Source organism: Vombatus ursinus, unplaced genomic scaffold (assembly GCF_900497805.2).
Source record: "Vombatus ursinus unplaced genomic scaffold, bare-nosed wombat genome assembly UNPS02014799.1, whole genome shotgun sequence".
NCBI classification, from domain to species: domain Eukaryota; kingdom Metazoa; phylum Chordata; class Mammalia; order Diprotodontia; family Vombatidae; genus Vombatus; species Vombatus ursinus.
Genome location: NW_020954577.1, coordinates 3,876,662 through 3,903,298, shown reverse-complemented (window position 1 = coordinate 3,903,298; position 26,637 = coordinate 3,876,662). Strand labels below are relative to the sequence as shown.

Sequence of the window (26,637 nt, the reverse complement as noted above, 5' to 3'; positions counted from 1 at the left end):
CCTCCCTCTCTTCCTTCTTTTCTTTCTTTCTTTCTCTCTCTCTTTTCCCTTCCTTCCTTTCCTCCCTCCCTCCCTTCTTCCCTCCCCAGACGCTTATCCCATTCCCTGGGCCCACACCAGCTCACTGAGGAACACAGCAGTGGTTCCCACTTTCAGCCACAGAATAGCATGGGCCAAAGTTTCCACATGCTTGGAGGTGATTAGAGCCCAAAACAGAACCTGGCGTGTGACCCTCTGGCTCAGAGTGTGAAGGCACCTTGGAGGTCATCTAGGCCATACCCTTCATCTTGAGGCCCAGAGATAGGAAGGTCAAATGGGTCAGGGATGGGATTTGAACCCAAGGCCCTTTCCTCCAGCTCCCCCACTCTCCTCACTGTCTCTGCTCACCTACCTCTATTCAGAAGGGAGTTTGTAAGATCACACATTTAGGGATCTACTCCAACCCCTCAGTTTTGCAGCTAAGCAAAGTGGGCTCTGGAGGGGTAACAAGGACTTAGCCAAGGTCACACAGGTCGGAAGGGGAGGCCTCAGCCGTAGGAGAGGCAGCAAGTCAAGTTATGCATTTATTAAGCACCTTACTGTGCACCAGGTGCTTTGCTAATTAAGCACCAAAGATACAGAAAAAGGCAAAAACAGTCCATGCTTCCGGAAGCTCACAGTCCAGTGGGAGACACGACATGCAGACAACTATGTACGAACAAGGTGTATACACGATAAATTGGGGATAATCTCAGAGTACCAGGCATGGATTTAAATCTGGAAAAGACCTGGCATGTCCTTCAGTCAGAACCCCAAAGTTCCACGAATGGACTTCTAGACCAGAGGGGTCAGACACGGGGCCACAGCTGAGTGCCCCCAGAACCAGATTAAAGTGAAATTGGGAAATAAAGAAGTAAAAATACAGTTAAACACAGATGATGTTACTATGTGGTGTTCTAAGTCACGGATCCTTAGTTTTGTTGTTCAGTTATTGTTCGGTCATATCCAACTTTCTGTGACCCCATTTGAGGTTTTCTTAGGAGAGATACTGGAGTGGTTTGCCATTTCCTTCTTCAGCTCATTTTACAGATGAGGAAACTGAGGCCAACAGAGTGAAGTGACTTGCCCAGGGTCACACAGCTAGCAGATGTCTGAGGCTAGATTTGAACTCAGCAAGATAAGTCTTCCTGACTCCAGGCCCAGCGCTCTATCTATTTAGCCACCTAGCTGTCAATATATATATATATATATATATATATATATCTATATATCACATATATAGATATATATATATCTATTACGCTATATATATATATAGCATAAAGTTAATAAACATGAGTAGATATGCATATATTTGCATATATAGCACCCTTATATACATGGAATTAAGCTCAAGGTGGTTTGGGAGGGAGAGCGCTGACGGTTGGGGAGATTAGGGAAGGCTTCCTGCAGAAGACGCCTGAGCTGCCTCTTCAAGGAAGAGAGAGAATCCGTAAGGAAGAGAGAGAATCGTGAGGCAGAGGTGAGGGGCGGGGCGTGGGGCGGGGAGGCCCGGGGGAGGCAGAACAGAAGAGGTCCTGTTTGATTCTAGAGGCTGCAGGGAGCCGCTGGCATGGCTGAGCAGAAGAGTCCCACGGTCAGATCAGCCTTTCAGGAAAGTCCCTCTGGAGGCTGTGTGGAGGGTAGACTGCAGCCGGGACAGCTTGGAGGCCGGGAGGCCAGTTAGGAGGCCAGAGCTGATGAGGGCCTGGATGGGTAGTGTCAGGAATGCCGAAGGTGAAGATGAGCTGAGGTTGGTGAGAGAGGCTGGGAGGGGTTCGTTCATTCATTCATTCATTCATTCACATTCATCTATCTATCTGTATATATCTAACTCTACTGGGAGGAGGAAGAAAAGGTGAAAGAAAGGCTGGGGCCCCAGGTGGGGTGGGGGATGTTCCAATGGCCAGCCATAGAGAAGGACAAGCTTAACTGGCTTGTTTTCTCTGCCAAGGACGGTGACGTTTGTGCTAAAGAGTGTAGTGAGGCCCATCTCACTGCAAAAAACGACCCCCCTGCCAGTAATTACCTGTATTCCAGTTTGCTTTATCCAGAGGGATGTGAGATCTGGTCGTCTGTTCCAGCCCCAGGGGGGATAGGCAGGCTGTTCAGCCGAGTTAGGGGGTTCGGTATTTATACTAACAGGGACCTTGCTGCAGTAGGGAGTTGATGCCCAAGAGAAGCAAAGAGATGGTAAGAGAGCTGGACCCCCGGATGATTTCAGGTCACCTGGCCCAGATGAGCCGCATGTTCAGGTCTTACTGGCAAATGGGTGTGTTGAACCACTGTTGACCATATTTGAAAGATCGTGGGGTTATTAACCTAGAAAAGAGGGGCATGACAGCTGTAAATTGTTATCAAGGAGCTGTCACGTGGAGTTCAGATCTGACTTGTTCTGTTTGGCTCCCAAGAGCAGAATTAGGAGCAATCAGGTGGAAGTTGCCAAAAAGGTAAACTGAAGCATGCGGTCGGGATAAACTTCCAAGCCATTAGGGCTATCCAGGAGTGGGATGGGCTGTCATGGAGGCAGGGGAAGAGGGGGGAGGGGAGGCTCTTTTCAAGAAGAGAAGCCCCTTGTCAGGGATGTTAATAGCAGGGATTCCCTTGTGGGTAGGAGTTCAGTTAAAGGCCACTGAGGTCCCATTGAGCGCTCCGATTCTTCCTCCCCATCTAGAGCAGCGTTCTTGAACTTTTTTGTGTCACAGACACCTTTCAAATTCTGGGGAATCTTGTCTCAAGATGTTTTTATATGCATAAAATATATAGATTACAAAGGAAACCAGTTGTGTCGGAAGACAGCTATCGAGACATTTTCTGAAAGAAAATGGACCCCAGGTTAGGAACCCCTGATCCAGAGGTTAAGGAATATATACCTGTGGACACATAGCTAGTAAATGTCAGAGGGGCAGGATCTGAACTCGAGCCTCCCTGATGTCAGGTCAGCCATCTTTCCTCTGCACCAGGCTGCTTCTCACGGCTCTGTTCATAGGTTTCTGGAGTCCTGTCAGACAAGAACAGGTGCTATCCTTCTTTGATCCTTCTGCTTACATCTGGAGCACCTGCCATGTGTCTGGCACTGTGGTTGACCTTGGGGGACAAGACCTCAAATCCCTAGTGCTGCCCCTCGAGGGTTGAATGCCTTCTCAGGGGCACTCTGAGTGCCACCTCAGACCCCCTGTCCTGTATCCCACGCCTTCCTCTGCATTCTTGGGCTCTTCACTCCCATTCGTAAAGCCGGTAGGAGGTGACGGGGAGTTGAGCATAGGTCTCCTGCGAGATCCACAATGCCACCCTAGAACAAACCTCCAAACCCGCAGGGAGACGTGGTTAGAAGAAGCCAAAGAAAACCCTGTTCTTTATGTCCTGGCGCTGTGGGCTCAGCATGATCGAGCCTGGCTTCTTTTGTCAAACCCACAGCAGCGCGACAAAGGCAGAGGAGCAGTTATGTAAGTCACACCGACACCAGCAATGCCCCAAATAGCTGATTTAGAGCAGCCCAACAGCGGTGGGCTAACTCACTTGCCACAGGAGCTGCCTGGGGGCAGCCTCTCCTTTGGCCCTCCTCGGCTCTGAGAGGCCCCCTGGCCCCTTTGTTTCTCTCTAGTGGGAAGGCAACGTGGAGCCAGGCAATAATAACACACACTGACAACTGGCCAGTGGGGCTGCAGAAACAGGTGAAGCTAGGAGTTTTGTGTGGGAGAGGAGAGAGCGAAGGAGGGAGTTCCAGCTCTGTGACTGTTTTATTTGGACAGAATGTTGTCTTTGCTGGAAAAGAGTGAGGCTTACTGAAGAAAAGGCTGGGCTCAGAGGAAGACCTAGGTTCCAGGCCTGATTCTGACCCATAACTAGCTGAGTTGACTAAACAAATCGCTTCCCCCCTCTGGGCCTAAATGGGGGTGATAATTCCTGTTTTGTTGTGAGAAAAGTACTTTGTAAACTAAAAGGTGTGAGAATTGTGGGCAGTATTTTTTTTTAAGTATCAAAGAAAAGTGTGGGGGAGAGAGGGGGAAACAGCTGAAGATATTGAATTTGGAATAAGGTTGTTTAGAAGGGAAGGGGGTTTTCAGGCCCTTCCAATCTTCCTTGGCATTTCGTTTTCTTCTTGCCACAATTCATTGCCAGCTTCTATCAGAAATAGCACGTTCCCTCCGCCAGAATCTAACCAAGGTTTAAGTGAAAAAAGCACTGAGCTAGAACTCAAGAGCCTGAGTTCTAATCCAGCCTCTAATATCAACCGGTCACGTCACCATAGTTGAGCCACTTCCACTGTTCTGATTCTCAATCAATCCATAAAACAAAGGGATTGACTTCATGATTTCTAAGGTCCCCTTCAGCCCTGACCTTCTAGATAATAAAGTATTGCTTGTAGTCACCTCTTTTTGCTAAATGAAATGCATCTTAGAATACCAGTTTTAAAGTATATGTATGTACATGTATTATAGCATTGTATATTATATAGCAATATATCTCTATATTATAATATAAAATGTAATCTAGATATGTATTATGGGATTGTATACTGTGTAGCAATATATCTCTCTATATAATATAATATAGATATATTATAGCATTATATATTATATAGCAATATATCTCTATATTATAATATATAATATAATCTAGATACATATTGTATACTATGTAGCAATATATCTCTCTATATAATATAATATAGATATAGCGTTATATATTGTATAGCAATATGTCTCTATATATTATAATATGTAATATAATCTAGATATATATTATGGCATTGTATACAATGTAGCAATATATCTCTATATAATACAGATATGTTATAGCATTATATATTATATACAATATATCTCTATATTATAATATATAATATAATCTAGATATGTGTTATGGCATTGTATACTGCGTAGCAATATATCTCTCTATATAATATAATATAGACATATTATAGCATTATATATTATATAGCAATATATCTCTATCTGTAGCATTCCATGAGCAGAGGACAGTGCATACAAAGGACTGGGGTTAACACTCCATCTCTCACCCCCATTTCTTTGTCCACACTGTCCTCTACTCATGGAATGCTTTCTCTGCTTATCTCCACCTCTCACACTCCCTAGTGCCCTTCAAGGTTCAACTCTGGTATCTTCAAGCACCCTCTCAACTTACTTGATCTTTACTTGGTCTTGATTTTCATAGGATCATAAATTGAGAACTGGAAGGGACCTGAGGGACCGTCAGCTTCAATTCTCTAATTTTACAGATGAGGAAACCGAGGCCCAAACTGACTAGGGGATTTGGCCAGGGTCACAGAGCTATTAAATGTCTGAGGCAGGATTTGAACTCGGGTCTTCTTGACTCTCATTCCAATGCTCTATCTACTGAACCACTTGGTAGTATATTTTATAGTTATCTGTGATCATGTTACTGTATTTCCCCTTCCCCGCAGTAAAGTATAAACTCCTTGGAGCAGAGACCACTGAGCTTGGCCCGTGGTAACCATATATCAGATGTTTATTGAATGAATGAGCACGTACATTGAGGCTTTCCTTGCCTCTTCCAGGGGAGGGGCCAATGGCTTGGCTTCTTTGGGCATGCCCCCTCTCTGTGCATCTTGCAGCCCATGTCCGTCTCTGGTTTGGGGGCAGGAGGGCAGCATCAGCCCCCTGTAGAACAGATCCAAGCCATCCTGTAGATGCTGAGGCTCACAGAGTCCTGCCTTTGAGCCATGTGGTCAACGTGGGAAGCCAGCAGCATGGAGCCGGGCATGGACGCCTGCCTGTTGTTCTTAGCCCTATTGGGTGGGTAGTAGAAAGTCTGTTGGGAAAGATAGTCTCTTTATCAGGAGATTGGCGGGGCTCATTTTCTCTTCCTAGGCATGTTCTCCAAGTTGGGGAGGATGAGAAGGACCCTTCCAGGACTTGCTGCCTCACGACTTTTAAATAGGAGTGGAATTTTCTTTCTCAAATTAAGAGGGGCTGGGAATTTTGCGTAACTGTGTCTGGCTTAGAGAGTAGATGGAAAAAGTGACCAGTGTGCATCTGTGCACTCCCTGTGAAATGAAGGCGAAGAGAGCAAAGACTCAGTGATGACCATTGACAATTTGGGTCTTTCGTAACTAAGAAAATGGAATCTTGGGAAAAAAGTTAGCCTGGAGAGTCAGAGCCATTGGGTTCACATCCACACCCTGCTAGTTAATGCTCGTGTGACCTAGGAAATGTGACTTCACTTGTCTGAGACTCTGGCTAGATGAGCTCCTCGGTCCCATCCCTCTCTAGAACTTTGATGGTTTGTGGGCCTCAGTTTCCTCATCTGTAAATTGAAGGGGTTGACCTAGATGCTCTCTAACAACCCTTACAGATCTAAATAATGACAAATGATAAATATGGCAAATGTCATGTAATAGCATTTCCATAGCACTTTGAGATTTGCAAATATTGTCTCATTTGGTCCTCACAACGACCCTGCTAGGTAAGTGCTAATTATCCCCATTTTAGAGGTTCAGAGAGGTAAAGTCATTTGCCCAAGGTAACATCACTAGTAAGTGACTAAGGCTGGGTGTGAGCTTAGGTCTTCTGACTCCAGGCCAGGCTGTAGCCACTGAACCACCCAGCTACCATTGCAGCTGGGAGAGACAAGGAAACATTGACACCATGTCCTACCTCCGATCAGTCTTCCCTTCTGTAGTTAGGGTGTTTTGGAGAAAGTGCTGTGTGGCATAGCCTGTTCTGGGTCATAATGAAGCCAGCCAGAATGAAGACCTACTGGCTTCCATAACAACTGGAGGAGAAAAGGCAGCATGGTGCAGTGGACATAGGGTAGGGTTCGAGTTGGGAGACCTGAGTCTGTTACTTATCTTATCTATGCTTACTTACTTATGTGTGACCTTGGCCAAGTCTCTTAACTGCTGGGCCTCATTGTCATCATCTGTGAAATGGGCAGGTTGATCTGGAGTCTCCAAGGCTGCTTCCTGCTCTAAATGGACAGTCCTTTGAAAATGCCACTTAGTTCCCTTTGGTCTTTTCCTCTCCACCCTTTTTCCTCTTTCTGTCCCATTCTAGTCTTAGTAGAGGAGGAGGCAGGACTGTGGGAAGGAGACGGGCTGGGTGTTAGCTGAGGAAGCCTGCCCTGAAGGAGAAAGGGACAGTAATTGATGGAGAGTAGGAGACAGGCCTGCCCTTCATTTCTCCCCTTTATCTGCCTTCTCAGGTAATGGGATGGAGTCTCTCTGAGCAGTCACTTACTTCATGATGAATGATGACCGCCATTTGCATTGCACAGTGCCTCCCATCAATAAAGAGCAAGATCTGAAACCTGCAGTCTGTCTGATGAGGGAGGAGATGGGGAAAACCATGCTGAAGTTTCATTTTCAAATCTCCTTGAGTCAATTGAACTGAAAGTCTAGTAATGGCGTCAGTCTGGGTGGATTGAGTGAGGAGATCACAAGCTTCTTGAGGGGAGGGACCCTACCTGCTGTTTTCTTTGGATTTCCCCATGACATAGGCTGCCATACTATGATCTCTTGATAACTCTCCAATAACCCCCGTGGCATTAGGCTGCACTGACAAGGCCTGAGCATGGTGTTATCACTTGCAGGTGAGAGGCTTCATTGGCTGATAGGTTTATGTCATTCTTTAGTTGACCAAAAAACATATTTTTGTAACAGTTGATATTTAAAGTTGCTGAAATATCCTTGACTAGTATTCTTTCCCCAAACTAGATTCTGTGACCCTCAGCAGGCTAGCATGTTGGACCAAAGGTAATAATATGATTGATAGATATAAATGTAGGCTATTAAACTTTAAAAAAATCAAATTCGTAAGTACAAAATGGGGAAAGGTTGGCAAGACAGCAGTTTGTCTGAAAAGGATCTGGGGTTTTAATGGACTGTAAGCTCAGTTTGAGTCAGCAGTGTGATAGGGGAGCCAAGAAGGTGGGTGCAGCCTTGGGATGCATTTGCAGAGGCAATGTGCCCGAGATGAGGGAGGTAATGATCCACTCACTGTGCTCTTTGGGTCAGACCAAGGCTGGCGGGTTGTGTTCTGTACTGCGTATCACATTTAAAGATGGGCATTGAAGGGCCTGGAGGTGCCAGGACTTGGGGGTGTTTAGTCTGGAGTGGGGAGGACTCCTCAGGAGCACAGGAGAGTTGGGTTTGAGCTTTTGAAGAAACAGACCCTTGATTTGTCCTGTTTGGCCCCAGAGGGCAGCGTGCCTAGCCATTGTGATGCACAAGTTACAGAGAGGCAGAGGGCGATCTGGTGGAAGGTGGATAGAGGACTCTGCTTGGAGTCTGGAAGCCCTGAGTTCGAATGTGACCTCAGACACTAGCTGTGAGACCTGCGGCAAGTCACTTAACCCTGTTGGCCTCGGTTTGCTCGTGTTTAAAATGAGAGTGATAGTAGCAGATGGAACAAAGTCAGAATATTCAAGCCCCCTGGAAGAGCACTCTTAGCTTATCAGTATTTTAGCAACAGCAGAATATGAAATTCTCAATATGAGGGAGAGGTTTGGGGTCATTTAGCTGTGCCGCCACATCCCTGAAGTGACTGGTCACCGTTCAGAAAAACCCAGAGAGATCATTGGAGGTCTGCTGAGAGTGGCTCCAGCACCAGTTTACCATAATGCAAAATCTTTGTCCGCCCTCAGTAACCTGCTAGGGTGAATTTTGTCCCCCTAGCGTGGTCGAAGGATGCATAATTCATGGAGAGGTGGGCTTCCCAGGGTCAAGGAAACATCAGAGACGGTGGGCTGGTCTCCGGGATTTTTCCCACCATCTCCAGTGTGTAGTGGTCTTGGTTTGGTATAGAAGACTTGTCAGTCTGTGAAAGGCAATCTGAAAAAGCGAGTGCACCCCGAGGGCTTTGTCTGGGTCCTCTCAGTTCTGTGTTTGTTGTAAAAGGAGCAAAGTTTCTTGGAAAGAAGCTTAGGGGAATTAGGTCCTACTCCCATTTGGTGGAGTTCATTTGCATGGGGGCTGGTGCCCTGGGAATAATGAGATTCTTGGAAAATCTCATGCGCTGTCACTCGCGTACGATCTTTGGACATTGTGAGGGCTTGGGTGAGCGTTGGTAATGAGAGGTTGGCGAGGGCTTTCCAGGTTCCTGAGACACCTTAAAATGGACCCGTGTTCAAAGGCTATTTGATGTTTCCTCCTGACTTCAAGTCCATTTTGAAAACTTTCGCTCTCTCTTTCTTTCTGGATTTTTCTCCCCCCAGCAATGAGCACCCCGCCTAGCAATCTTCCATGAAAAACGTGCCCGTCTTGGCGGCACATTTCCTTGGTTTGTAATGAAGAGAGGTGTGGCTGGGCCTGTCACTCAGCCTTAAAAAGAGCTATTCTCAACAGTATTGAATGTGTTTCTTTCCTTACTGCCGTGAGGTGGGAGGAGATGTGGGCACAATAAGAGATGTGCGTCCAGCACTGGGCCAGTGTTTGCTGATTACTTTCTATTCTGCTCCTATTGCCAGGGACTTGGCAGGAAAATTGGCACTGTCACTTAGGAAAGGTGTTTGTGACACGTCCCCGGGGGCACTTGGATGCCGGCATGTGGGCTGTAGAATGGGCAGGGGTGGGAGTGTAGGACCATAGAATTCTAGATTCTGAGCCAGGAAGGGGTTTAGAGGCTCTCTGGTCCTACCCTCTTGTTTTACAGAGAAGGAAACTGAGGCCCAGAAGGGTTACGTAGACTTGGCTGGGAAGGGCAAATGCATGAGGGCCTGAGCAGAGAGCCCAGAGCACCCATGCTGCCTCCAGTATGTGTTTGGGGAAGAGGATTATGAATCTTCTCCTTAAAGGTCACAACCTTCAGGCCCTGGGCTTTCAAAAGCTCTTTAAATAGTAGAGATAATAATTCCTAGGAAATTGCATCGAGATGCTTTCTAAAATGTCAGTCCCTCCATTATTTACTTAGAGATTGTCACAGAGTTGGGGCACTCTGAGTTCCTCTTCCCATTCCCTCCTGACCTCTTGCCTGGATGATGGGCACAGCCTCCTGGCCTCTCCTGTCTCTCCTTCTGAGATGTTTCCAGTGCTCACCTCTCATCACAGCAGTGACTCCCTCCACCTGCTGACCCAAGGCCCAAACTCCTCAACTTGCCCTTCTCCATCTCCCGGCAGCATGACCAGGAGGGTTGAACTTGGAGCTGGGAGGATCTGAATTCAGAGCTTACCTCTGGCATTTTCAGTCTGTGTTTGGGCTCTTAAATCACTTAATCTCTTTGCGCCTCAGTTTCCTCATCTGTAAAATAAGAATGACAAACTATTAATAATTAATTAAAATGAATAAATACTAGGTGCCATGGTTGGATAGACCACTGGGCTTAGAGTCAGGAAGACCAGAGTTTGTAACCTGACACAGACACTTGCTAATTGTATGCCCCTAAGCAAATCACTAACCTTTAATGACCCAGAACATGCCAGAAGCTTCTCTACTCAGAGCATGGGGGAGAGACCACACGGGAAAGCATGAAGGTTTGGGCCTCCTCCCTCTTATTTGGGGTCTCATTGTGGCTCCCCACCATCTCCTGGCTCCGCCTCCTCTGCTCACCACCCAGAGAGAGCCTTCAGCCAGAAACCTAGTTAGCAGCAAACTTCCCCAAGGCTTCTGTGGGGGGATGGAGTGCAGTAATGACACAAAAGAGATGAGGAACCCCCATACTCAAGGCAGGAGTGATGGTGTTACCTGTGGCATGCCCTGAGAATAGCCCGGGTGGAAGCTACAGGCCTGGGGGGGGGGATGTTTTTGAAGTGTTGACTCCAGCTAAGTCATTACTGAAGAAAACATGTGAAGCATTTAAAAGGAGGCTTGTTTTCTCAGCTGCTGTTAAATTCTGGCATATCTTAAGCAGTGCGAGTGTTGAGGGCCTCTCTGGGGCCGGCTGGAGAGCCTCATGCCCTTTGAAGGGATGCTCGGCCTCTCTGTGGCCTGAGGGTTCTGAAGGTCAGGCCATGGTCAAACAGCTGAGACTGTGGGCTCCGAGGTCCTCAGTCAGGGAGAGGGAAGTGTTAACCTGGCCTGGCGGCATTTCTGGCGAGACTGAGTAGGCATGAAAAGTCCACATGCCCTCTTTAGTATTCATTGCTTGGAGCCGGCCTTTTGGAAATATTGACCCAGGGAGGTTCGTGTTCAGGGGGAGAATGCTGGGGCAGGAATAGGGCCAGGTGACGTCACTGGCACAAGGAACTCTCAGAGTAAGAAAGCCCCTCTACTAAGGCAGACTTTGGAGTCTTAGTTACTTAGGGCTCTGAGAAGGTGACTTGCCCAAGGTCACCCAACCTGTCTATGTCGGAGGTAGGACAGCCCCAAGCTGGTACAATACTTGTGTGTGTGGGCAGGGAGGGGGGTTGCTTTTCACACAATCTGTCTCTGATTTCTCCAGGAACTAGGGCAGCCCTGTTCTACCCCTACTATCACACACAGCTGAGAAATTGCCCTCAATCCTGGGGTCACAAATGTAGGGCTGCGCCTTTTCTCCTGGAGCGTGAGACATTGTCCTGCTGTGGAGGGGGTCTTGCCGGAGCCTCGTGGTCCACTGTACTGACTTCGCCCTTCTTGTTGGCTCGTGTTCTGTTTTGTCAGACTGGGGAGCAAAGCCTGCTTAGCTGAGATAAAAAGGCTGCGTGGGCGGGGGCGACTCTGGTTGGCCCGGCCCAGGGTGGCACTTGGCAGAGCCTCTGCCTCTGAGGAGATCACCCTGCCTGGTGCAGTCACTCTCAGACCCTTCTCCAGGATGAGGCCGCTCAGATATGGGAGACCTCTCCCTTCGGCCAGTGCTCTCCCCTACCACCCCAGTGCCTTTTAGCATTCGATTATGGGACTCCATCCCCCCAAAGAAGCCTCGGGGAAGTTTGCTGCTAACTAGGTTTCTTGCTGAAGGCTCTCTTTGGGTGGTGAGCAGAGGAGGCGGATCCAGGAGATGGTGGGGCACCGCAATGAGACCCCAAATGAGAGGGAGGAGGCCCAAACCTTCATGCTTCCCCATGTGGTCTCTCCCCCATGCTCTGAGAAGAGAAGCTTCTGGCTTCTGGTGTGTTCTAGGTCATTAAACCTGAGATGGGGGTTAATAATTATTTAAGTGAGCTCAGTGGGCTCCTGGAGTCATTCTGATTTTTTTCCCCTTTCTTGGTCAGTTTCTCTAAGAGAAAGAGGCCGATCGTAGCACTGGGGCTTTCTTGGAGGCGGCACATTCTTTCTTTGGCTTCTTACCCGCCTGGGCACCCCAGAAGCCACGTCTCAACAGGGCTGTTTTCTTTGGCAGTGACACTGGAGGAGAGCAGGCTGTTCCATGTAACTGGCTAATTGGCATAATGACAAGGCACACTTCTGTACAGCTTTTCTGTGGTTCCTGTTTAAAAGTGGTGGAAAGGTTGGCATTGAGAAGGAAATCCCTCCAAGAGAGAAGGAGCGAGGGCCCGTGGGTAAAGCGAAGGAATGGGAACTTTGGGGCCTGCTGGGGAGGGGACAGGGGGGAATACGGGGAGTGAGGCTGTGAGGTTTTAATCCTTTGGTGGAGCTTGTTTGAAACTCAGAGTGCAGAGCAGGTTGTGACAAGTTCAAGGTGATCGCAGCGGAGAGGGTTGACCAGAAGGCCCAGCAGAGGAGGGGAAAGAGTGATGGGTTTGGAATCCAGGGGTCCTGCATTCGAAGCCAGCTCCTGGCATTCACAACCTCCCTCACCTCGGGCAAATCACTCCATCTCTCACTGCGAGTCAGCAAGGTAACAACCACACACCTAGGTGAAAAGAAAGCCAGCTCTTTGGCGGGTGCATGGCAGCAATGCGCTTCCAAATTCTGATGGACTGAAGCAAAAATCCACGGTGATTGAGTCCCCGCTCGTACCAGTGTATGTAAGCTTTTTGCAAACCTTGAAGCATCGTAAGGTGGGCAGACCACTTTACATTCTTTATCTCACTGGTGCACACAGCTGCCCAATGAGGCGGGTCCTAAGGGTGTGGTTACTTCCATTTTGCAGATGAGGAAACAGGATGTTGACATATATGATTTGGCTGACCAATTGCCATACAACCAGTAATTGTCCAAGGTACGATTGGAACCCACATCTCACTAGGTCCAAGGCCAGCACTGGATCTCCACGTCACTGTTTTATCGGAGTTGTGAGATCTGCTCCTGGTGTCCAAGTTTTTCTTCCTAAAGGTGGGCTTCTTCAGGGTCATTCTAGAGCAAGGTGTGTCCTAGAAGTATAAGGGTATATTGGACATGCATGTGTGCATATATGTGTGTATATATGATGGATAGATGGATGGATGGATGGATGGATAGATAAATGGATGGATGGGTAGATGGACATCAGAGTTCAGTCTTCTCTTGTTTCCAGAAGTGAGAAATCAGTTGAATTCAACAGCAACAGTAAACTGAGACTCTTCTGTGCCAAGCACTAGAGATACAGAGATGAAAAGTGAAAATGGTCCTGCCCTCAAGGAACTTATGTTCCCCTTGGGGGAGAGAGGAGGATAGATAATTTACCCAGGTAAGTGTATACCTGATAATTGGAATGTGAAGTAAGCCCTAATAAATAGAGAGATTAAGAAAGGCTTCCCATAGGAGGTATCCCTCGAATGACGCTAGGGTGGAAATATGGAGGGGATGTGGTCCAGGCATGGGAGACTTTTTGTGCAGAGTTATAGAGATGCAGATAGCACTGCTTCTGTCACTGTCCTTGAGGTATTGTGTATCTTCAAAGTCTCCTATTTCTCATTCTCCTCCAGCTCCTAATCACCAAAGGTGATTAATTATGGACCCCTCGGCATTCAATGCATGCCGGTTTATCCTACATTTTCTTGGCAGAATGGTTTAGGGCCAAGGTTCCCCGGTGACCAGACCCTGGTTCGTCCCGAGATAAGCCTAGTCATAAAATGATAGCCTTGGGAGAGCCAGTAAACTTGATACATGTAAAGTACAGCCCGGCCCTTGGCTTCTGTACTTTGGCACGTAGTGTGTAAGCAGAGATGGGGAAAAGCAACCCAGCATTAGGTGATCAGCCTTCAGTGCTACCTCTGCATTCAGCTCACTTCTGTCTCTCCTCTGAGTCTGGTGCATAACCTTGGACTGATTGCTTCACTTCTCTTTTTTTTAAATTTTTAATTATTTTGAATTATCAACAATCACTTCCAAAAGCTTTTGAGTTTTAACTTTTTCTCCCCCTCCCTCCCCACCTACCTCCCCAATACAGCGTGCAGTCTGATATAGGCTATACGTATACATGCCTATTAAACATATTTTCACATTATCGATGTTGTAAGTAAGAATTAGAACCAATAGGAGGAATCACCAGAAAGAGGAAACAACAGAAGAAAAAAGAATAGCAAATAGTACGCTTTGATCTGCATACAAACTCCATAGTTCTTTCTTCTTTGTGGATTGATTGCTTCACTTCTCAGTGAAGTCAGCTTCTCAGCTCATTTCAGCAATCCCTTATTAAGCCCCTACTATGTGCTAGGTGTTGGGGATATAAAGACAAAAATGAAGAAATGCTGTGCCCACAAGGAGCTTATCTTCTGTTCAGTAAATGTGAAGTATATGTGAGAGCCCGTCCTCAGTTCCACCCTAGTTCTGATGCTCAGCACAGTGCCTGGCACATAATAGGTGCTTAATAAATGCTTTTTGACTTTATGTTAAAGCACTGCACATACAGTATCTCATTTGAAGTTCGTAATGACCTGTGAGGTAGGTGTTATCATCTTTATTTATTTATTTATTTTTAGTTTCCAGCATTCGCTTTTATAAGATTTTGAGTTCTAAATTTTCCTCCTGCCCTCCCCAACAGGGCATACAATCTGATATGGGCAATACACATATTATTATTGCCATTTTACAGATGAGGAAATCAAGGCTCAGGTGAATTGGTTTATCATAAGATCATGGACACCAAGCCGGAAGGACCTCAGAAGTCATCTGCTCCAGCCCCCTCATCTTCAGATGAGGCTCAGCCCCGGGCAAGCTAAGTGCCTCGCCCGTGATTACAAAGATAGTAAGCGTCAGAGGTAGGGTTTAACCTGGTCTTCTGACTCCAGGGACCTTGATCGTGGCATTAACTTCTTGGGGCCAGTTTCCTCATCTGTAAAATCAGGAGGCTGGAGTTTTGAGGTCTCTTGGTCCAGGACTTTGGTATCCCATGAAATGTTCTAGCCTTCGGTCCCCCAAGGCACAACCTGGCCTCTTCTGTGCCTCCATCTTGTTTCTCCTCTCCTCAGTGATTTGATTGGGGTATCACAACTTCCAAAAAAGGGACGACCAGAGGTTTTGGGGAGAATTTGGATACTGATTTGAGTATGGTGCTGGGCACTCCTCCTCTGTGGGGCCCAGCACAGTTACCTCTCACAACTGCGTTGCTATGGTGGTAACCACAGAAGGATCTAGACCTCGGAAGGATGTCCGTGGTGTTACCAAGTTAAGATTGAGGAGGCCGAGGGTCCTACAGAACCAACAGAAGTTGTAGCTCTGCCCTCGCCGTTTATCATGACCGGAAAAACCAAGGTGGAGGGTTCTCCCCCTTCCTCTGTGGCTATAATAAGATGGCGTCTTCCCACTCCTGACTCCAGCTGAAGATAAGCTTCTTGAGGGCAGGAACTGGGTTGTTACCTTCAGATCTCCAGAGCCTTACACATAGCAGGTCCATAATGTTTTGTTGAACAGTAACCAGGTCAGCAACCAGTTAACTTTTAACCTGGCACATGGTAGGGCTGTAGGAAATTCAGGTTTGATTTTTGCTTCAGCCCGTCAGAATTTGAAAGCACATTCCTGTCTTGCACCCACTTGGTCCCAAGGACAGCACGTTTGCTTTTGGTCTAGGCATGGGGTTGTTACTTTGCTGATTCATGTTTATAAAATTCCTTATTCGAGAGGATTGTACGAGGTGTCCTGAGCCTGTGGATGGAGCGCCTGGCACTGCACCCTTTGTGGTCATGTCCCCTGGTGGTGGTAGCTTTAATTAAAACTAAAATCAGACACAACTGTGCTAAGAGTGAGGTTTGTCTCCTCCAGAGGGCCCCTCAGAGATCATCTCGTTTTGAACCTGGGAGTATCCTTTCAGCTGTTTTTCTTGATGGCCAGATAACACCATTCTGAAGATCTCAAATGAATTTCAGACCCATGAATTAATAGAGGACCCTAGGCTTGAGAATAGAGAAGGACCTCGCGGTCCAAGCCCTTCCTTTTACAAGTGAGGAAACTGAGGCCCAGAGAATGGCAAGCACTTTGACAACTGAAAAGTTTCTAAGGACTTGAACCCAGGCTGTCTGACTCCCAGTCCAGTTCTCTGCCATCCCGCCTTGTTGAGAAGAATAGGGAACCTCAGTAAGTAGTGATATCCTTTGAGCTATCCAGAAGTCAGAGGCTCTGCCTCCACAGTGGGTGGGTCTTGCCCCCTTGGAGGTCTTGAAGCCATTACAAATGTCCTTCACTGAGATTCTATAACAGCCTTGGTTTGCCTTGGACAGCAAAATCCCACTGGCTTATGTGTGTGTGTGGGGGGAGGTTGACCAAGGAAGAGTGGTGCCCCCCAGAGCTTGGTGAGCCCTGTCAAGGTGGCACTGCCATTCCTGTCACTGTTGCTGCCCATGGCAGGCAGCTTGGCTGGAGTGTGAGTTGGGTGTGAGTGCAGCACAAAGAGCTATGCGGCGGACGAAGCGGCGCCAAGGCTAAGGTGGTGGGCTTGCTTGTTCCTTGCAGCCAGTGGCAGAAGTGGGATTTGAATTCAGGTCCTCTGAGGCCAGAGCTAGTGTCCTTCCCTAGGGACCACGCTGCATCCCATGACTGAGAGATGGGGAGATCAAGAGGCAGGTGGCCAGGTCTGGGGTGAACAGAGAGCAAAGGTCCTTCCGCAAGGGGAATTAGGGGAGTCGTGAGCCCCGTGCTCCTACAGAAGTCGAACTCAGGTACATCCAAAGAGTTCAAGCTCTACTTTCCACCTTTCTCCCGATGTACGGCAAACACGTCCTTTCCTCTCAGTGGGTGTGGGTTCTTTTGCTTGGGATAGCAACACCCCCAGAGGCCATGGTGCCTGAGAGCTCTCAGGTGCTCAGGAGCCACGAGTGTTTATTAGCACCTACTATGTGCCAGGCACTGTCCTAAGTGTAGGAGATAAAAGTGAGACAGGGACAGAGAGACAGAGAGGAAGAGGGAAGGAGGGAGGGAAAGAGAGAGAGAGAGAAAGAGAGAAAGATATGGGGGAAGAGCGGGTCATGGGTGGACAACAGCCAGAAGACTCATTGAGCAAGATCCCAGAGGGAGTTAGGTGTAATAAGGCTGGAAAGGTCATTTGGAGCCAGATTCTGCAGCTCTAAATGCCAAGAGGCATCTGTATTGATCTGTATTGATCTAGGGTCAGCAGGGAGCCATAGAAGTTTATTGAGGACCTGACGTGCACAGAAGCCCATCAGGGGAATTGACCTCACTGTGGTTTTGTCCACACTCTTCCCATTTGTTTTCTGGGTTTTGCTGACCCTCCTCGGACCTTGATAGCCACAGTGAGTCTTATTTAATGACTCCATTTGAGAACATTCGTGAAAGGCTTGAAAAGAGTGACAGCTGTTTTTAACTACAGGTTCGCCCATTAACTGTGAAAAACCCCAAGTACCATGACATCAATAAGCAAATATTTACCCTGGGCCTCTCCATGCAAGGCACCTCCTCGGGTAAGGAGGCACTGATTTCTGCCCTGAGATAAGATATAGGCCCATGAAAACGATGTAACGCAACCATACAAGGCAGTACCTGATTTAGACCAAGTTCATAGTGCAGTGTGGGAAGAGCTATTAGATCAGAAAGCTGTGAGTTCGAATCCCACCTCTGATAGTTGTCGGCTTTGTGACTCTGGGGAAGTCACTTAATCCCTCACAGCCCTGGACAATGTCTATAAATGGCAGAGCAGGTTTTATCTGTATTGGTAGAGGAAGTTCCGTCAACATATAAACTGCTGGCTAAAACAAAACCAAAAAAAAAAAGGCAAAAAGACAGTCATGAACAGAGAGCTAAGAAGCAAAATTTCTCCTGCTCTCAATTTTCATCCAATGGGGACCGGTTCCATTTCAGCAACCCTGGTTCCCCTTCATTTCGTAAAATAACCATCATTTCCATAAAGACATTTTTAGCGGTCATTAAAGACAATGAAAGGAGTGATTTGTTTTAATTTGGGGACAGCCATGCCGATACATTTTGGTCTCCACCAGTCTGTAAAAATCAGGCTTGCAGTTAAACAAAATGGCCTTGGGGAGGGGGCTGTTCAGTCTCCTCCTCCCTTGGCAGCCAGCCCCATTGGTTTGCAAATGCAGGAGGTGCATCTTTGGGGACTGGAAGCACTTTGTAAGAATCCGTTTTGTGTGACAGTTCTGTTCCTCCATCTCTCGAAGGGCACTAGAGTCCTAGGGCTATTTTCCCCCACCTCCCTTTCCTGCTTGTGACCTGTCCTTGTTTCCAAGGTCAGAGGACTTCTGGCCAGAAGAGCCTCCCAGCCAGGCCCCTCCCTCCTTCACAGCTGAGGAAAGGAAACTCGGCAGGTGGAAAGTGATTCCCTCCCCAAGGCCATACAGTTAATAAGTGACTGAGACAGGGTTCATCCCCAAGCCCCCTGACTCTGAGTCCTAGCCATGGTGCCACACCTTCTCTCCCTCACTAGATGATTTGACTTGGGACTGATCAAGGTCCAAAGGGGAATTTGCTAGGTTCTGATTGTTGTGGCTTGTATAGAGACCTGAGCATTTCTTAGGAGGTCATTCAGTCAATCAACAAACATTTATGAAGCGCCTGCAGTGTGCTAGGCATTGTGTTAGGTGCCAGCGCAATCAACAAACATTTATAAAGCACCTACTGTGTGCTAGCCATTGTGTTAGGTGCCAGTGCGATCAATAAACATTTATAAAGTGCCTACTGTGTGCTAGGCAATGTGTTAGGTGCCAGCGTGATCAATAAACATTTGTAAAGTGCCTACTGTGTGCTAGGCATTGTGTTAGGTGCCAGTGCAATCAATAAACATTTATGAAGCACCTACTGTGTGCTAGGCAATGTGTTAGGTGCCAGTGCGATCAATAAACATTTACAAAGTGCCTACTCTGTGCTCGACGTTGTGCTTAATTAATGCTCATGAGTTTGGATTCTATTAGCTAGAATCCCCAGCGTGTAACATAGTGCCCGGCACATAGTAGATATTTCATCAGTGCTTTCTAAATGGTATTCTATTACCTACGAGCCTGAGCAACTCGCACGCGGTCTGGCATATAGTAGGCACTTAATAAATGCTTGTTAGATCGGCTTCTGTTACCTAGAATTTCCAGCACCTGGCTCATGGTAGGTGCTCAATAAATGTTTATTGGTTGATCATGTTCTTTACTTTTACCACTGCAGCTGAGGGCAGGGGAAAGACAAGGAATCATTCGCCCTGGTCTTTCTTCCAAAAAGAAAACAATTCCACAAAAGTTCTATGGAATCTCTTCCAAAGTCGGGTCATCGGACTGGAGCTGCAGTTTAGCTGGTAGGCCATCTTGTCCAGCCTCTTTATTTAACAGATGAGGAAGCTGAGTCCCTCACAGGTTAAATCACTCGCCTAAGGTGACATACATATGAAGTGGGCGAGCTGGGATTTGAACCCATGACAAACCCCGCCCTCTCTCCTTGTTCTGTCCCCCACATATCTGCATCTTCTCCAGTTTGTCTAACTTGGTCAGGCTGCTTTTGTATCTCAGTAGCTCCAGCCCGACAGCAGGCGGTCCCTCAGCTTGCAGACACATAAACAAAGGAGATAATTTTAGATGCTGGCGATGCCAGAGAAGCAGTTTGCCACCTGAGGGAGGGAGGGAGGTGAGGAGCTGGATTTGAGACCCTCAGTTTGGGGCCATCGGAGGGCCCTGAACAGAGTTCCCTGCTGAGTCCCAGCAGTGAGCACTGATAACTGACTGCCACACATGGCCAAGGTTATTCAAAGTAATTTCGAGATGGAGGGAATGTCAACAAGCAGGAGGGGCCGGAAGCTGAGAATTTTTTTTTCCCCTTTTTGGGCAATTGGGGTTAAGTGACTTGCCCAAGGTCACGTAGCTAGTAAGTGTCAAGTGCCTGAGATTGGATTTGAAGTCAGGTCCTCCTGACTCCAGGGCCGGTGCTCTATCCACAGAGCCACCTGGCTGCCCCTGAGAATTCTTTTGAGTGAAAGGAGGGAATGCATTCCAGACCCCATGTGAAGCCAGGAATTCTGTTTTGTTTAATTATTTTAAATTCATTGATTCTCAGTTTTAATTGTGTATTTGGAATTTCCAAAATAAACCATCAGGAATTCAGGTCCACAGCATTAAAGAAAAATCTGGGCATTCTGCTGAGCTTGCTGGAGTGGCAGGGACTTCCCGTGAGGATACGTTTTCTCATCCTTCCATCCTCACCCAACACGACCTCTCCTCAGTCGCTCTACACAACCACGACCACGGCTTCAGGCTGATTGCTGTCTCCATCGCCTCCCTGCTTGTGACTGAGTCCCGAACTAGGGAGAACCCAGACAGGAAATGTCTGATGCCAGGTTCAGAGTGGGCACGGTCAGCTGAGGTCATGTGTGGACAGGGCACTGGATGACGGCCTGATGCCCCGGGAAGAGGACTGGCTTGGAAGATTGTTGTTCAGTCGTGACCCCGTTTGGGGTTTTCTTGGCAGAGAGACTGGACTGGTTTGCCATTTCCTTCTCCAGCTCATTTTATAGGGGAGGAAACTGAGGCAAACAGGGTGAAGTGACTTGCCCAGGGTCACACAGCTAGTAAGCATCTGAGGCCAGTCCCTGTTCTGTGTACTGTGGCACCACTTAGGTGTCCTGAAGCCCAAGGACAAGGGTTCAAATCCTGCCACTGCCACACTTGGCTGTGTGATCTTGAATAAGTCATTTCTCCAGTGTTAGCCTTAGTTTACTGCCCTGTAAAACAAAGGTCTCATTGCTCTCTAAAAGCCCTTCTAGCTCTGATTCTATCAGGGGGCATCACACGATGGTGGAAGGAGGATTGGATTTGGAATCAGAAGGCCAGGGTCCAAATCCTAGCTTAAATGACCTTGTGAACATCATTGAGCTTCTCTGTGGGCCTCAGTTCCCTCATCTGTAAAATGGAGGCGTTAGACGCAATGACCCTTCTGGCTCTACATGACGCCATGATGATAACGTGGGCCTGGAAGACTAGTCCCTTGAGAGCGGCCAGCACCTGGTGCAGGGCTGTTGGAAGCTTCTCCCGACTCCTACTCTTCCCTCTTCCCCTCCCCCCCAAAAAAGAAATGAGTTTTAGCTCAGTGGTGCGTTCCAAAAGGTGCTTGGCCCGCCGGTCTGTCACATATCTGACGCCCCAGCCCGCCCCTGCCCGCCCCTCCCCGCCCCCGGTGCGTCTCTGTGCCTTTCTGACGCTTCCCCATGTCAGGGCATTGGCAGCCAGCGGCATCCACCACCCAGAGAGGTTGACACAAGGGCTGCATTTAGTCCCCTCTTTCTATTTTTATTCCTTTTTGGCCCCCTGAGATTCAGGCCTGGTGCCCCTGGCCCTGTGCTCACACACGTGCTCTGCTCCTGGGCACCAGCTAAGAGGCCCAGGAGACCCAGCCCTGAGCCCGCAGCCGCCTCAGTCTGCTTCATGATGGAGCCCAGAAAAGCGACGGCGAGGCCCGGTCACAGTAACGCCAAAAAGAGCAGCTGTCATCTCCATAGCATAGGCATTTTTCTGTCCACAGAATTAATGTAAATACAGAAGGAAAAAGTGGTGTTGAGTTCTCCTTGGGCCACGGAGTCATAGAATCAGGTGGGAGGCAGGAATTCCTGAGTTCAAATCTGGCCTCAGAAATGTACTACCTGTGTGACCCTGGGTAAGTCACCTAACCTCTGCTTGCCTGTTTCCTCATCTGTCAAGTAGTGACTACCTGTAGTACCTAACCTCATAGGTGGTTGTGAAGCTCAATGAGATAATGTACATAAAGTGCATTACAAACCTCAAAGCGTTATTTATTTAAAGGCCTATTGTAATTATTACAGTTCTCCCTTGATTGCAGTCTCTAAGTTAGAAGAGCTCTCAGAGATGATCTGATCTGAACCCAGTCTGTAACAGGAATTCTGTCCATAGCATCTAGTTCAAGTAGCCATTCAGGATGGTTGGGTGGGGAGGAAAGAGGCAGAGAATGAGAGGGAGAGAAGAGAGACAGAATGAGGAGAGAAAGAGGGAGAAACAGAGGAGAGACAGACAGAGACAGGAGAGAAAGAGACAGGGAGGGAAGGAGGGGGAGAGAGACAGTAGGGGGAGAGACGGAAGAGAGAGACAGGGAAGGGGAGAGAGAGGAGAGAGAAAGAGAGAGTGGGGGGGAGACAGGAGAGAAAGACACAGGAGAGAGAGACAGTGGGGAGAGAGACAGGAGAGGGAGACAGAAAAAGGAGAGAGACAGACAGAGAAGGAGAGGGAGAGAGAGACAGTGGGGGGGGAGACAGAGGAGAGAAAGAGATGAGAGAGAGAGAGAATGAGTTTATTCAGCATTCGCCATGTGCCAGGCACTGGGATACAAATATAAAGACTGTCCCTGAGAGCTTACATTCTAATGGGGAAAAACAAAAGATAGCCATCCACCTAGCATGGTGTGGACACTGCTGAAAAGTGTGAACACAGTGTGGAGCCTGGCTGTGGCAAGATAAGGCTAGGCCTCACTTATTGGAGCCTGGAGTGCCAAGGTCAGAATCCAAGGTTCCAGAGGAGAGGAGATGGGGATAATGCCAGAAATCAGGTGGTGTACTTGGAGATGGCCAGGAGGTGGTGAGACAGGACATTTCACTTGTAGTGAAGCTGATGATGGATTAGAAAGTGTGCCAGTCTTAGAGGCCTGAAGCCCTGGCTTCAGATCCCACTTCTAACTCTGAGTGGGGAGGGTGGGGGTAATTCTAGCCAAGGAGCCTTTGAGTTCTGGCTTCCTCTTTTAGAGAATGGGGATAAAAATGGTCCCTCCTTCATAGGTTCTTGTGAGGCTTGAAGGAGGCCAGGTCTGTAAGTCTTTGCAAACAGTATCTGTACGTCTGTTGGCTTAGGGCGGTGTCTGACGGGGACTTCAGGCTAGAGTGTGAAGACTGAGGGCTCATCTGTTAACAGGAGGATTGTCCCAAAGAAAGTTTCCCAGCTTCCACGGGGAATCCCTGGGCTCCGGGAGTATCCCACCCTTCAGGGATTCCTGCGATTCCTGTTGTCAGGCCTTGGACCTGTGTTTTCTTCTTCCCAAAAGGGTCTCCTCTGGAAGTGGTCCAGGGGTAAGAAACTGCTGGCTTCTCCAAGCACGCACTCCCTTTCATTCTTATTTACGTAAGCTGGCAAGGGCAGGGGTGAGGGAAGGCCCCACAGAGGACCACAGAGATGTTGGTCAAATTCGTCCACAGCTGAGATTCCTCTAGCAGATGAGTGTGCTGGGAGAGCCTGGCTTCACGTCCTGGGCTGACATGTACTGCCTTAAACAAATCCCTTCACTTTTCTGAACCTGCCTCCTCACTTCCTTTAAAAAATGGCACACCTCTCTGCCTCACAGGGTTCTTTGTAAAGGCCTTAAAATATCATGTAAAGACAAGTTCCTGCTATCCTTTTCATCTCATTAAAAAAATTTGGCCTTTATGAAATCTCATTGGTTTTTGAAATGACCCATCGCCAGGCTAAACCTAGAACAGTAACAGGAGCTGAGAGTATTCGGAAGGCCTGTTTCAGGGTAGCTTGGACAAATAGGCAGAATGTCATAGCCCAGACTTCTTAAGCTGGTAGAGAATTTCAAGAAACTAAATTGTGGTGGAATTATTATTTGTAAATATTGTAAGGATCGTGGAAAGCACAGTCTTTATCTAATACGACTGGTAGTATTTGAATGAATCTGTCTTTGGATGACCTTTTACACCATAACTAAGCTTTATACAAATTAGAGATGTGGCCCCATCTATCATGAGGCTGTTACCACATTTTTAACTTCACAAGAGGAATATGAGATGCTGTATTTAATATCGTGTTAGGGAGCCCTCTGGTGGGAAAATTATGAGGCCAGTGTGCTTGGCTTGTCCAGAAGATACGGGGCTAAATAGAGGAAGCCAAGGAAAGACAAGAAAAGGGCACCTGAAATTTAGGTTAAACAGACTGTATTACATCATGCAAACATATGTCTTAAAATGTAATCTCTCAATGGCCTGGGAAGACTGCACTAACAGATCTCAATGGTTTGGGAAGGCTACATCAACAGATATTTGAAACGGAAACATAGATATTGAGGGCGTGTACAAGGTGCTATGATCAGTGTTGACAGTAGGAGGTACCACCATCTTGGAGTAAAGCTTAAATAATAAAGCAAGAGAGGTACTTTGGTAAGAAATGGAAAATATATTTAAAATGTACATTGGGGGTAGAGGAAATGTTCTAAATGAGCCCAATGAGCTCAAAAGATAGCAGTAATAGTTAACATTATAGATAAAGGATTCCAAGTCACATAGGCAACAAGATGGAGGACTCAACATTTTCTCTGATCCTTACGATTTCTCAAGCCTCTCCAAAACAGAGATTATGCACCAAAGATAAAGCAGCCTCAGCTGTTTCCATGGTCTAGGGCACCCAGAATCCAAAAGAAGTATTTTAGAAAAACCCCAAACCCATGAAATGATGCTCACTGACCCTGAGCTCATTCAGTACCTCTCACACTACTGGCATCTAGGCTGCAGTAGCAAACCCAAGGACCCCCATCTAGGCTCACAACAAAACCCACCCCAATCCTCCCAAGAGGGAGTGTTTCCCATCTGGGGTCCCACTGCTTGTGACTTGGGTCCCCAAGCAGACCTTTTCACAGCTGGCATGCAGGAATGGTAAGAAATCCCTTCCTGGTGGATGAGGGAGTATCAGCAGACTTTGGGCTAGAGAGGTGCCCCTTGCCCTCAGCCTGCCCTTCACCAAGGGAGTTGCCCAGAGTATGAGGAAGGATTTGAACTCAGGCCTTCCTGACTCCAGGTTTAGCAGTCTATCCACTGTAGCATTTGGCTTCCTTTCTTGGAATCAGGAAGAGCTGGATTTGAATCTTCCTCTAAAATTTACTGACTGTGAGACCATGGGCAAGTCACAATCTCTGCCTCGGTTTCCTCATCTGTAGAATGGAGATCCTCTTCTTTCTTGGGTTGTAATGAGGAACAAATGATATGAGGTGTATAATATTCTCAGCAGACTTTCAGGTACTGTGGTATGTATCGATCTCTGTAGGAACCATGCAGGTTGTGACAAGCTCGTTTCAAAGGGGGTGGATTACATTTCACCAGCCGTCCTCAGGGGCCTGGAGCTTTTTCCTGGCTCCCTCTTTGCTGCCCTCCCCTCTCTTGACCTTGCTTCCATTTCAGCCTGGCTGCCAAGACTCCCGCCTTCAACAACGGAGAGGCTTTCTAATTGGGAGAGGCATTTCTTTGTGGTCAGCAGCTAGTAGCAGTGAAATGGCTTTTCCTCCTTCTCTTACACAGCCAAGCGCAGACGCCCCCAAACTGAAGAAGGACGCACCCCAAGGTCGGAGCGCACTGTTGGCAGATATTCAGCAAGGGACTCGCTTAAGGAAAGTCACTCAGATCAATGACCGAAGCGCCCCTCAGATCGAAAGTAAGTGTGCCCGGGGCCTGAGCCGGGATGACCCGTTCCCCCAGGAGTTAAGAGGAGGCCGTCATCGGTCACCTAGAACATGCGCCAGACCCCTCAGGCCAAGGGGCGGTGAGCTCATGAGCTCAGAGAATGTTAGAGCTGACAGGGACCTTGGCAACTGTCAGAGGAGGTCACCCTCTGGCTTATTTTTCACTTTAATGCTAGCCTTTGTTTGCACATCATCTTCATTTCTGAATATATTCCTCTCCTTTACTCAATCAGCCTTCCTTTGTGATAAATAAGAAGAAGAAGTCACCAAACATTTATTAAGCACCAGGTCTGGGCCAGGCACTGTGCTTGGCTCTGAGGGTCCGAGGCAAAGATGTGTCCCTGCCAAAGATGTGTCCCTGCCCTCAAGGAGCTCATGGTGTAATGGGAGAGACAATGTGCAAACAAACTACGTACGAGCAAGATAGAGACAGGAGAAATCGAGGGTAGGCAACAGCAGAGACGCAGTAAGATTAAGGAGGTCTAGGAAAGGCTTCTTGCAGGTCAGACTTTAACTGAGACTTCAGGAAGCCAGGAGGCAGAGATGAGGAGGGTGAGCATTCCCAACATGGGAGCCAGCTGGAGAAGTGTCGTGGGTGAGGAACAGCAAAGAGTCACTGAATAGGACAGCGTATGCTGTGTTCCACACCCGTCGTGCCCCGCCTCTGCAAAGAGCACCCCTTTCCTTTTCCCAAGAAGGAGACCCAAGTACAGAGACTTGTCTAGTCCGGTGCAGAGCTGGGGATTAGGAGCCCTGGGCTCAAATCTCAGCCCAGAGATTGTTCCCGAACAACACGCTGCTGCCCTTATGAAGCCGATGAGTTTGACAAACTGCCCTTCAAAGGTCAGCCCGTGATAAAGCTGTTGTTTTTTTTAAGAAGTTGGAGATGATTTACAAAACTTCTGTTCTTTTTCCAGAAACTTAAAAAAAATCTATATTGAGTTTAATATTATTTGTAGCATTTACTGAACTCTAGATCTATAAAGCAATAACATATCTTAGTCATTATAGA

General features: G+C 47.7%; 1 protein-coding gene across 5 annotated transcripts in view; it reads left to right on the top strand.

Annotated features, from left to right (window-relative positions):
* LOC114050582 (WAS/WASL-interacting protein family member 3-like) overlaps positions 1-26,637 on the top strand; it is a 72,908-nt gene that overhangs the window by 27,822 nt on the left and 18,449 nt on the right. For all 5 annotated transcript variants that reach the window (XM_027872386.1, XM_027872385.1, XM_027872381.1 and 2 more), the window contains exon 3: positions 25,465-25,597. In XM_027872386.1, the coding sequence (XP_027728187.1) occupies positions 25,465-25,597 (133 nt within the window). The remainder of the gene's footprint in view (positions 1-25,464; positions 25,598-26,637) is intronic.